Below are 13400 nucleotides of genomic sequence, written 5' to 3'. Positions count from 1 at the left end.
CCCTGTGATATATAGTAGGAAAAAAAAGTGTTATACTTTGTGCCTTTAGGTTAATTATCCTAAAATTCTGATTAGAAAAAAATGCATAACAAAAGTGACAATTGGCTGTGGGTTTGTCATAAATGGCTTTTATTATGTTGAGATATGTCCCCTCTCTACCCACTTTGGTGAGAGTTTTTGTCATGAATGAGTGTTGGATTTTGTCAAATGCATTTTCTTTGTCTACTGAAATGATCATGTGTTTTTGTCTTTCCTTTTGTTAATGTGGTGTATCACACTGATTGATTTGATTTGTGTATGTTGAACCATCCTTTGTGACCTTGGATTGCATCCAACTTGATCATGCTTGATCATGGCGTATGATCCTTTTTATGTATTGTTGGATTTGAGGGAAGCCTTTTTTTTCTGTCCTACACTTTTCTTTTTAGAGGAATGCATAGTTTATTTTAGTGTGTCACTGATCCTGAAAAATATAGTGAAAAAGAATTTGGAACTTTTTCAGAGGTAGTAAGATATGAGAACTGAGAGACCAAGTATTCCACTTATTCTTATATTTTGGTGTTAGGGTTACTGAGGTCAGGAAGTGACTCATTTGGGTGTCTTTCAGCACCCACTCCTTTCTGGCCCAGAATAGGAGAGCACTTAGTATATATTTGGAGGAGTTTACGAGAATCTGAGGAACAGAATTTGGAGACTAAAGCAACCTCTGTCCTCTCCCAGGTTGAAGTGACACGTGTATGGGCCAAGGATCAATGTTTTCTATCCTCTTTTTTGTATTAATAAATCTTTCTTTGTTCTTCCCTTAATTATTGGTATTTTGCAGCACATTATCCTCCATTTGCCACTCTACACCCTCTCCCTGGGCTAGTAATTTAACTCTCTATTTAAAACATTTTTTGAGTTCTTGAGAGTTTGATAAAGTACATTTGTTATGTCTGAGCAGAAATGAGACCTAGTCTTATTTGCCCTAGTATTCCCTCTGCCCAGCACAAAGAGTTGCCATTAAGACATATTTCTTGAATTGCTAATAGGTATTTGATTCTTACAGCTTACTGCTCTTTGGTAAATCATCACTTGGGGCTTAGCAGTCATTTCCCCTTTTCCAAAAACTTGGTGGTAGGTCTGCTTACTAAGGGACACAGACTAAGAAATACTTGGTCCCACTGAGTCACAGCCCTGGTCCCAGCAGTCATTTGGGCTCTGTGTGGCCAGTGGAAGAGTGCTGATTTTTACCCTCTCTGTTCCATTCTTACATAAGCAAGGATCTTGCTTCTTGATAGTTAACTCCTGTTTACCCTTGATGCTTGTTCCCTTTCACATATGGAGGGTAGAAGAATTAACTCCTAAACAGGATTTATTCTTTCTGTGTTATACTTTGTGCCTTTAGGTTAATTATCCTAAAATTCTGATTAGAAAAAAATGCATAACAAAAGTGACAATTGGCTATTGGTTAGTGATCACCTTTGCCTCAATTTTTAGTACATTATTATTATGTTTTATGAATGAAAACTTTATTATCAGTATTATTTTATCAGAATCCTGTTCACTCATATCTATTATTTTCTGCCTTATCCTGTGGTTGTGTTTCCAGTCTTCTTCACAATCTTTTTTTCAGAGAGAATCTTCTGATTTCCATATCTGTAGGTCTAGGAAGTGACACACAGACACACACACACACAAACATAAACGTGCATAGTTGTTTTTCATTTGCCTCGTCCTCACTGGCCCATTTGTTACTGGAAATATCCTGACTGATCTCTGACCCTTACTTCCTTTTTATAAATATTATGGAATTTATCAACCTCGTGGATTAGATTTACTGTCAGGTACCCCACAGATATCAATACTTTTCTCTGAGGGGTGGATTCCAGTCAGAGGATCCTATTCTCCAAAGTAAAGGAGTTGACTTCGTTTCATTCATCCATTTAACAAGTATTCATTGGGTCCTACCCAACTTTTATTTGTGTTTGTATTTTATTTGTTTAGGGAGATCAGTGATAAGAAATAGAGGGAGAAGAGAAACTGGATTTTGGAACTGTCCTGATTTGCTATAAACATTTCATTCTGTTATGCCTTTGAATATTGAAAGTCTCAAATGCTTTCCTTTTCAAAGATTGCACATGGACTCTGGAGTCAAAAACAAATCTGGATTTGGATATTCATTCCACCACTTACTAGCAGGATGACTTTGGCAAACTACTTAATCTTGCTGAGTATCAACTTCTTCATCTATAAAATAAGGATGACAGTGTTTATCTCCTAGGCTTGTTATGAGAATTAAATGAGATAATCTATATAAATAATGGGCATGCAGTAGGTGATCAGTAAATGCTGATCCTTTCTTTCTGGTGCTCTCCCCAACTCTAATAAAGAGCACAATGGCATGGATTAAATAGTTAACAGCATTTCATTTTGATGCGGCACAGATTTAGTCAATTTGCCTTTTGAAAGAAGAGTGGATGCAAACTATGAATTATTTAGGCTAAATATCAGTAGGAGCTTCTGATGGGGAACTCTGTACAAATAAGGTTTTGGGAAGAACATTGGATTGGGGGTTAGAAGGCTGGAGTTCTAGCCTATCTCTTCATCTTAGTAGCTATGACCCCTAGGTAAGAAATCACTTAGTTCCTTGGAGTCTGTGTTTTCGTGTCTGTAAAGCAAGGATACCTGCCCTGCTTACCTAACAAGATGTAACATGAAAAATACATTTAAAATGCTTTGCAGATTTATGACTTGTTAGGCAAACATGAGAGATTATTCTTAGGATATACATGAGTGCTGGTTTACTACCCCTAAGTAAGAGTTGTGCATACCTTTTGGGCTTTCTGAAGAGTTTTGAGATGTATCCTGCCGGGGGCATCTTTTGAAACTTTGGTTACAAGGGTGAACAGAGCACTTGTAGGAATCTGACTCTTTGCTCTTTGTGTTTAGGCCACAATGAAGATCTACCCTCACACAGACATTTCCGTCATGATACCCCGGATTCATCTCCTCCTAGGCGGGTCCATCATGATACCCTGGATTCGTTTCCTCCTAGGAGGGTCCGTCTTGACACCCTGGATTCATCTCCTCTTAGAAGGGTCTGTTATGACACCCCGGATTCATCTTCTCCCAGGAGGGTCCATCATGACCCCCTGGATTCATCTCCTCCTAGAACAGTCTGTCATGACACCTCGGATTCATTGCATCCTAGGAGGGTCTGTCATGATACCCCGGATTCATCTCCTAGGAGGGTCCGTCATGATACCCCAGATTCATCTCCTCCTAGGAGGGTCTGTCATGATTCCCCAGATCCATCTCCCCCCAGGAGGGCCTATCATGACTCAGACCCATCTCCCCCAAGGAGGGCCCGTCATGATTCACCAGATCCTTCTCCCATCAGGAAGCCTCATCGTCATTCTTCAGGTGTATCTCCTAGGAGGGCCCGTCATGACACACCAGATCCATCTCCACCTAGGAGAGCCCACCACAATTCCTCAGATATCTCTCCTCGCAGAAGGGCCCATAACAGCTCCCCTGACACAGCTCAGGCTAGAAGGACTCTTGACTCCGTGGACACACCACAGCTCAGGAGGGCCCATCATAATTCCCCTGACTTGGCTTCTAATGTCCCTCGTTCACTGCCCAGAACCAAAAGCAGTAAAGCCCCAGAAAGCTCTAGCAAAACTTCTCCACATCGGAAGGGGCCAGGACCTTCTCATCTATCACTCCCAAAGAACAGCAAGTATGAATATGATGCAGAACTCTCTCCTCCACGGAAAAAGCAAGCAAAATCCCGTTTTGGAAGTAAGCAGCATGATTCTAAAGGTGAGCATTTGATTGTCCATGAGAGAGACTTGTTCCCGAGGCACTTTCTTTTGGACATTTTAGTTGCTTTATTAGGTATTTGTGATCTTTAGAAATGAGAATGGAGCTTTGGAGAAGTTTTAAAAACTGGAGGGAAGTGGTGACAGGTTGGGCTGAGGAGAGTTAAAAATTTACAGTAGCAGGGAGGAAATTTTTATATATCCTTTTGTATATTCTCCCCACCTCATATAAAGATATTGTATACATGTTTGTTGCATGTATAGAATGCATAGAAATGTAGAAAAAGGTCATACAAAATTCTGTCATTCAGAGGCAGCCACTGCTAGTGTTGTAACCAATGTCCTTTTAGTCTTTTTTTTTCTATTCATTTCTGATGTAGTTGAGACTTGTCTAGGCAGTAAGTACATATTGCATGTGTAATCTTGCCTGTTTTTTTACACTTAACATTATCTTCCCCATGTCGTAGAACATCTCTTTGTTAATATAATTTTTGTTGGTGTTTACTTAACCATTTCCCTAATATTGCGTATTTTAGGTTATTTCTAAACCTTTTCTTCTATAATTCCATAATGAACATCCTTATACGTAAACGGTTGCCCTGTTCTGAATTATTTCCTTATCTACTTCTAGGTAGATTTCTGGGGAATTGAAGTACTTCTAGATCTGTTTCCTAGGAAACTAAGTACAATAGAAATTGATTTATTGGGTCAGAGGGTTCTGTGCTTTTAGGACTGTTGATATGTATTGCAGATTGCTTTTGGGGAAGGTGATTTGTGATGCTTATGTCTACGATTCACACCTGTGTGGTGAAATTTGTTTACTCCATCTTTTGTCCCTAGGTACTATTTTAATTTTTAAATTCAAATACATTTTTATACTTGAGTCTGAGGACATGAGAATATAATCCAGGTAGTTTTAAGTTTCACCACACCACTGAGACCTGAGCGCAGTTTGTTTTTTGCCCACTCTTTATGTGTGGATAAATATGACACAGATGGTAACCTTATCCACCAGAGGGCAGACAGCAGAAGCAAGAAGAACTACAGTTCTGCAGCCTGTGGAATGAAAAGCACATTCACAGAAAGACAGACAAAATGAAAAGGCAGAGGACTATGTACCAGATGAAGCAACAAGATAAAACCCCAGAAAAACAACTAAGTGAAGTGGAGATAGGCAACCTTCCAGAAAAAGAATTCAGAATAATGATAGTGAAGATGATCCAGGACCTTGGAAAAAGAATGGAGGCAAAGATCAAGGAGATGGAAGAAATGTTTAACAAAGACCTAGAAGAATTAAGGAACAAACACCTAGAAGAATTAAAGGACACACAAACAGAGATGAACAATACAATAACTGAAATGAAAAATACACTAGAAGGAATCAATAGCAGAATAACTGAGGCAGAAGAATGGATAAGTGACCTGGAAGACAGAATGGTGGAATTCACTGCCACAGAACAGAATAAAGAAAAAAGAATGAAAAGAAATGAAGACAGCTTAAGAGACCTCTGGGACAACATTAAAGGCAACAACACTCGCATTATAGGGGTCCCAGAAGGAGAAGAGAGAGAGAAAGGACCCAAGAAAATCTTTGAAGAGATTATAGTTGAAAACTTCCCTAACATGGGAAAGGAAATAGCCACTCAAGTCCAGGAAGTGCAGAGAGTCCCAGGCAGGATAAACCTAAGGAGAAACATGCCAAAACACTAATCAAATTGACAAAAAAGACAAAGAAAAATTATTAAAAGCAACAAGGGAAAAAACGACAAGTAACATACAAGGGAACTCCCGTAAGGTTAACAGCTGATTTCTCAGCAGAAACTCTACAAGCCAGAAGGGAGTGGCAAAATATATTTGAAGTGATGAAAGGGAAGAACCTACAACCAAGATTACTCTACCCAGCAAGGATCTCATTCAGTAAGTGGGAAACACAAGAGAAGAAAAAGACCTACAAAAACTAACCCAAAACAATTAAGAAAATGGTAATAGGAACATACATATCGATAATTACCTTAAATGTGAATGGACTAAATACTCCAACCAAAAGACACAGGCTCACTGAATAGATACAAAAACAAGACCCATATATATGCTGTCTACAAGAGACCCACTTCAGACCTAGGGACACATACAGACTGAAAGTGAGGGGATGGAAAAAGATATTCCATGCAAATGGAAATCAAAAGAAAGCTGGAGTAGCAATACTCATATCAGATAAAATAGACTTTAAAATAAATGTTACAAGAGACAAGGAAGGACACTACATAATGATCAAGGGATCAATCCAAGAAAAGGATATAACAATTATATATGCAGCCAGCATAGGAGCACCTCAATACATTAGGCAAATGCTAACAGTTATAAAAGAGGAAATCGACAGTAACACAGTAATAGTGGGGGACTTTAACACCTCACTTACACCAATGGACAGATCATCCAGACAGAAAATTAATAAGGAAATAACAAGCTTTAAATAACACAATAGACCAGAGAGATTTAATTGATATTTTTAGGACATTCCATCCGAAAACAGCAGATTACACCTTCTTCTCAGGTGCACATGGAACAGTCTCCAGGATAGATCACATCTTGGGTCACAAATCAAGCCTCAGTAAATTTAAGAAAATTGAAATCGTATCAAGCATCTTTTCCGACTACAACACTATGAGATTAGAAAGAAATATCAGGGAAGAGACTGTAAAAAACACAAACACATGGAGGCTAAACAATACATTACTAAATAACCAAGAAATCACTGAAGAAATCAAAAAATACCTACAGACAAGTGACAACAAAAACATGATGATCCAAAACCTATGGGATGCAGCAAAAGCAGTTCTAGAGGAAAGTTTATAGCAATACAATCCTACCTCAGGAAACAAGGAAAATCTCAAATACACAATCTAACCTTACACCTAAAGGAACTAGAGAAAGAAGAACAAACAAAACCCAAAGTTAGTAGAAGGAAAGAAATCATAAAGATCAGAGCAGAAATAAATGAAATAGAAACAAAGAAAACAGTAGCAAAGATCAATAAAACTAAAAGCTGGTTCTTTGAGAAGATAAAATTGATAAACCTTCAGCCAGACTCATCAAGAAAAAGAGGGAGAGGACTCAAATCAATAAAATTAGAAATGAAAAGTTACAACAGACACTGCAGTAATACAGAGCATCATGAGAGACTACTACAAGCAACTCTATGCCAATAAAATGGACAACCTGGAAGAAGTGGACAAATTCTTAGAAAGGTATATAACCTTCCAATACTGAACCAGGAAGAAATAGAAAATATGAACAGACCAATCACAAGTAATGAAATTGAAACTGTGATTTAAAATCTTCCAACAAACAAAAGTCCAGGACCCGATGGCTTCACAGGTGAATTCTATCAAACATTTAGAGAAGAGCTAACACCCATCCTTCTCAAACTCTTCCAAAATATTGCAGAGGAGGGAACACTCCCAAACTCATTCTGTGAGGCCACCATAACCCTGATACCAAAACCAGACAAAGATGTCACAAAAAAAGAAAACTACAGGCCAGTATCACTGATGAACATAGATGCAAAAATCCTCAACAGAATACTAGCAAACAGAATGCAGCAGCACATTAAAAGGATCATACACCATAATCAAGTGGGATTTATCCCAGGGATGCAAGATTATTCAATTTATGCAAATCAATCAATGTGATACACCATATTAACAAATAGAAGGAGAAAAACCATATGATCATCTCAATAGATGAAGGAAAAGCTTTCGACAAAATTCAACACCCATTTATGATAAAAACTCTCCAGAAAGTGGGCATAGAGGGAACCTACCTCAACATAATAAAGGCCATATACGACAGACCTACAGCAAACATCATTCTCAATGGTGAAAAACTGAAAGCATTTCCTCTAAGATCAGGAAGAAGACAAGGATGTCCACTCTCACTGCTATTATTCAACATAGTTTTGGAAGTCCTAGCCACGGCAATCAGAGAAGAAAAAGAAATAAAAGGAATACAAATTGGAAAAGAAGAGGTAAAACTGTCACTGTTTGCAGATGACTTGATACTCTACAGAGAGAATCCTAAACGTGCCACCAGAAAACTACTAGAGCTAATCAATGAATTTGGTAAAGTTGCAGGATACAAAATTAATGCACAGAAATCTCTTGCACTCCTATACACTAACAACGAAAGATCAGAAAGAGAAATTAAAGATACAGTCCCATTCACCATTGCAACAAAAAGAATAAAATACCTAGGAATAAACCTACCTAAGTAGGTCAAAGACCTGTACTCAGAAAACTGTAAGACACTAATGAAAGAAGTCAAAGGTGACACAAACAGATGGAGAGATATACCATGTTCTTGGGTTGGTAGAATCAATATTGTGAAAATGACTATACTACCCAAAGCAATCTACAGATTCAGTGCAATCCCTATAAAATTACCAATGGCAGTTTTTACAGAACTAGAACAAAAAATCTTAAAATTTGTATGGAGACACAAAAGACCCTGAATAGCCAAAGCAATCTTGAGGGAAAAAAACGGAGCTGGAGGAATCAGACTCCCTGACTTCAGACTATACTACAAAGCTACAGTAATCAAGACAATATGGTACTGGCACAAAAACAGAAATATAGATCAATGGTACAGGATAGAAAGCCCAGAGATAAACCCGCACACCTGTGGTCAACTAATCTATGACAAAGGAGGTGAGGATACACAATGGAGAAAAAGACAGTCTTCAGTAAGTGGTGCTGGGAAAACTGGACAGCTACATGTAAAAGAAAGAAATTAGAACACTCCCTAATACCATACACAAAAATAAACTCAAAACAGATTAATAACCTAAAATATATATATATATATACACATATATATATATATATATGGCACAGATGAGTATGTTGAGATCTCACATGCTAGTCAGTCACTAATAACTTGGGAATAGAACCCCACATCCTGCCTATTGGTTTTAAAAGTTGTTTCTCACTTTGCTCTTCTCCCATGTCATTCGTACTTGTATTTAGGTTAGTGATAGTTCCTCACGAGAGGACTAAATGAATGTTGAACATTAGCCTGACAAATTCTTTTTTTAGATTCTGCCAAGGGGATTAAAGACTTTACTGTTTAATTTCCAGGCTCTTCCCCCAGCCATAGGAAATATCATAAAAGCTCTTCACCCAGGAGACATCAGAGTCACATGTTGGACTCTTCTTCCTACCCAAGTGACAGTAGGAAAGCCTCTGACTCAGATCTTTCTCCTCCACGGCATAAACAAAGTTCAGGGCCCCGGGATTCTGATTCAGATCTGTCACCTCCACGGAATAGACCTAGGCACGGGAACTCTGATTCTGACCTCTCTCCACCAAGGAGGAAACAGAGGGCCAAATCTTCTGATTCCGACCTGTCTCCACCTCGAAGGAGTCAGCCTCTGGGAAAGAAGGTAAGAATTTTCAGGAGCCATATCTTCTCTTAGAGTAACTCCTGTCTTTTAGCTCTGTACAAGTCCCAGAGATCCAAGCCAAAGCAAGAAGAGGTAGCTCTTAGTAGCATAGTAAATCTAGCTCACAGGACCTCTAGGGCTCTTTTCTTCTCTCTGAAGTCAGGACTGCCTAACCCAGCCCAGGTGAACTTGCAAATAGCAGATTTCCTAAAGAGCTTCTGCCTTTATATCCTCTCAGTTCCATGAATCTCATTTTAATAGGTCCACAGAAACTTCCTATTTTCTTACGAATAAACTGAGAACGTAGTTTACAGAGTGGAGTTAGGAGCATGAACCTTGTGTCAAACATCACATATTGGGATCATACTTCTTATATGTACTATCTGTGAGATTTGAGCAAGATACATAATATCTCTAAGCCTCAGCTTCTTCATCTTTAAAATGTGGATAATAGTAGTACGTACTTCATAAGGTTCTTGTGGGAATTAAATGAGTCAGTAAGTAAAGCTGTTAGCACAGTGCCTGGGACAAGTAAGCATTTAATGTAAGCAGTTTACTATTATGAATTGGACTGTAGGTCTCCAGAGCTTAAAGAGAGGCACTTAAAATATAAAACGACTTTTAGAAATCATATCACCTGGGAAATAAGTGTTTTGTATTATTTTAAATCTGTGATGAAGCCTGAATTAGCAAAACAAATCCGCATGAACCCTGAGTAATTGTGTTGTAAAGAACACCAGTACTAGTAAAGAAGTGTTATTCCAGAGCTTCCCTGGTGGCGCAGTGGTTAAGAATCCGCCTGCCAATGCAGGGGACACGGGTTCAAGCCCTGGTCCGGGAAGATCCCACATGCTGCGGAGCAACTAAGCCCATGTGCCACAACTCCTGAGCCCACGTGCTGCAACTACTGAAGCCCGTGTGCCTAGAGCCCATGCTCCTCAACAAGAGAAGCCACTGCAATGAGAAGCCCGTGCACCGCAACGAAGAGTAGCCACCACTGGCCGCAACTAGAGAAAGCGTGCGCGCAGCAACAAAGACCCAACGCAGCCAAAAATAAATAAATTAATTTAAAAAAAAAAGTGTTATTCCAGTGAGTTGGTTAAGAAAGAGAATGATAGAGCCTGTGGTGTGCACGTTTCCTCTAACGCAGACTTTTCAGGTAAGTTTCTCTGTAGCCCATGTGGTCCTGGTAGGGTAGACCAGCCTGTCCCTAGCCCAGGTAGTAGGGTTCTTCTCTTTTGGGGAACAGAGTGAGGTCTGTGTTTCAGCTGGACTCCTTGACATTTTTATGTATCTGCTTAGTCCATGGGCAATTTAATATTAATCAAATTTAATTTAGTACGTTGTTTAAGAATATCGGGATATAAGTATATACATTGATTGTGGGTTGGTTTGTTATCTTGATACAGAGTGGAGTTTAGTAAGACCTTTCGATTTGGTTATATCTTGTCATTATCCTGAAATACAGCCACAATTTCAGGATCTTAGGTTTGCTTGACTTTGTGATTTAAATGAAATATTTTATCAGTGTTGATCTCTACCAGAGGGCTTAGAGCTTTATAGAGGTTTCTGGTCAGGTGACCTGAGAGTCTTCATGTGTGCAGTTTATATGCTGAAAAGTCAGAAATACGATGCTTAGCCTTCCCTTTAGCATATTGTTGGTTTGTGTTTCTGTTTACTCTTAAACTTGATAGTACTGTTAATTTTCCATGAAATTCAGTTTTATTTCTTCTTTTGTATTTTGTGAAACCTGTGGTTGATAATAAGAATATAAAGCTAGAGTTTTTGGTTTGGTTATTGCTGATTATCAGACAAAAATACACCTGTGTATACCCATGGAGTCTATTGCTGCATTGTCTTAATGTTGGATGCTCCCTTTTCCATTGCATAGGCTGCACACATGTATTCTGGGGCTAAAACTGGGTTGGTGTTGACTGACATACAGCGAGAGCAGCAGGAGCTCAAGAGACGGGACCAAGAGACCATGGCATTTGAAGGTAAAAATGTGAAAGTGCAGAGACCAGTTGAGGCTCTTGTAGCTTTTATTTTTTTTAATGTAGTTTATTATACCTGATATTTAAAAGTTTTAATTGCTGTCAAATTTCAGCTCTGGTTTTGTGCATTATTTTAACTTCTCATTGGGTTCAAGTGGTTCTTTTCCTTCTTGAAAAATGTTAATTTTCAGGATCATCGCCAATATGCATTTAGATGTTGGTAGGGACTACTAGTAGTCTGGCTGTGAAGGTTCTTATCCAGCATCAGAACCCCACGTGGTTGATTTCAGCTGTTAGAATATTATTTCTGATTTTGATACCTGGTGTTTATCTTTAAAAGTATAATTTTCCTTTGCAGCTGAATTCCAGTATGCTGAAACCGTATTTCGAGATAAGTTTGGTCGTAAGAGGAATTTGAAACTGGAACGTTTAGAGCAGAGGAGAAAAGCGGAGAAGGACTCGGAGAGAGATGAGCTGTACGCTCAGTGGGGAAAAGGGTAAGAGAACCACTGAAAGGAAAAACAAGACTGCAGTGACTGGAGGAAGTCATTTCTCTATTCTTCTGCCTTCAAAGCTGTATTTTTTTTTTTTTAATAAATTTATTTATTTTATTTATTTAGTTTTGGCTGTGTTGGGTCTTTGTTGCTGTGCACAGGCTTTCTCCTGTTGTGGCGAGCGGGGGCTACTCTTCCTTGTGGTGTGCGGGCTTCTCACTGTGGTGGCCTCTCTTGTTGCGGAGCATGGGCTCTAGGCACACGGGCTTCAGTAGTTGCAGCACGCGGTCTCAGTAGTTGTGGCTCGCGGGCTCTAGAGCACAGGCTCAGTAGTTGTGGCACATGGGCTTAGTTGCTCCGCGGCATGTGGGATCTTCCGGGACCAGGGCTCGAACCCCTGTCACCTGCATTGGCAGGTGGATTCTCAACCACTGCGCCACCAGAGAAGCCCCAAAGCTGTTTTTGGGAATGGGAAATTCAGTGTGCTCAGTCTCCTTCCTAAGATACTGATATATTCCACACTTCCAGTTGGTATTCTAAGAATTTTACCTTTTTCAGTATTTGGCCTAGGCTGCTGGAAAGAGGAGGTTCTCCAAGTGTAGCAGTACATCTCAGTGTAAGAGTGGAAATGTTAAACAGGATAGCAGACACTCCTGGTTCTTTTTGTCCAGGCTTGCACAGCGCCGGCAGCAGCAACAAAATGTGGAGGATGCAATGAAGGAAATGCAAAAGCCTCTGGCCCGCTATATTGATGATGAAGATCTAGATCGGATGCTGAGGGAAAAAGAAAGAGAGGGGGACCCCATGGCCAACTTGATCAAGAAGAATAAGGCCAAGGAGAGCAAGAATAAGAAAGGTGAGCCTTCTGGGAATCTTCAGAGAATGAGGTGACTTACGTGAAGAGAGAAAATCAATAGGGTGATGATACATAGCTATGTGCAAAGAAGGCTTTCCCATACAATTTCAGATTTCTTGTATTGGGGAATTTAGATTTAACTCAATAGAGACTTCTGTGCAAAGAAATTTTTTCCCACTGCCATCGAGCTCTGATTTGAATTACGTAGGTAACTAACTTTTCTCCCTCTCCTGTCATTAGTGAGACCTCGCTACAGTGGCCCAGCACCTCCTCCCAACAGGTTCAATATCTGGCCTGGATATCGCTGGGATGGAGTAGACAGGTAAACCTGAATATTTCCTACAGTTTTGTTTTCTCTTCCATCTAACCCGAACCTTCCCTGACTGTTCTCAAATCATTCTACACTCTGCCTCATTTTCTGCCTTAATCACAAGGTTAATAATATGCAGTTTGGTTGCTTCTGTTTCTCAAATCTCATTTCCCATGCTTAGAATACTCCTTCCTTTTTTCCTTTTCAAAGCTCTGGGCAAATAACTCAGGTGGTCCAGCTAGGATACCCTTTGTTTTTGACACTGATCACTTCTAATGATATTTTCTAAGGTTTGGAGGGGGTGAATGATAGGTGCTAGTCTGAAGCCTTTTGTATGTTGTATCTTTAAAATGTAGCCCTTGAATCTTTTCTTCACTGCCTTATGAGTGAGTTACTTGTCATGTTGCACTGCCCCTACCACCTTGTCTTTTCACCTACCCATATCTGTACCCACATGCACTAACTTCCTTTCTGCTATCATGGATGAACTATATATGCTC

At 39.5% G+C, this 13400-nt stretch overlaps 1 protein-coding gene across 2 annotated transcripts in view; it reads left to right on the top strand.

Annotated features, from left to right (window-relative positions):
• The window catches only part of BUD13 (BUD13 homolog), a 34231-nt gene that overhangs the window by 9198 nt on the left and 11633 nt on the right, over positions 1-13400 (top strand). The window contains exons 4-9 of one of the 2 annotated variants that reach the window (XM_082339762.1): positions 2932-3807; positions 8942-9246; positions 11138-11243; positions 11599-11737; positions 12406-12590; positions 12831-12912. In XM_082339762.1, the coding sequence (XP_082195888.1) occupies positions 2932-3807; positions 8942-9246; positions 11138-11243; positions 11599-11737; positions 12406-12590; positions 12831-12912 (1693 nt within the window). The remainder of the gene's footprint in view (positions 1-2931; positions 3808-8941; positions 9247-11137; positions 11244-11598; positions 11738-12405; positions 12591-12830; positions 12913-13400) is intronic. The other variant, XM_082339763.1, reaches the window with a different exon arrangement.

Source organism: Balaenoptera borealis (assembly GCF_965194805.1).
Source record: "Balaenoptera borealis genome assembly, chromosome: 11".
Taxonomy (NCBI): domain Eukaryota; kingdom Metazoa; phylum Chordata; class Mammalia; order Artiodactyla; family Balaenopteridae; genus Balaenoptera; species Balaenoptera borealis.
The sequence above is the reverse complement of the archived record's forward strand: the minus strand, read 5'-3'. Positions and strand labels throughout refer to the sequence as shown.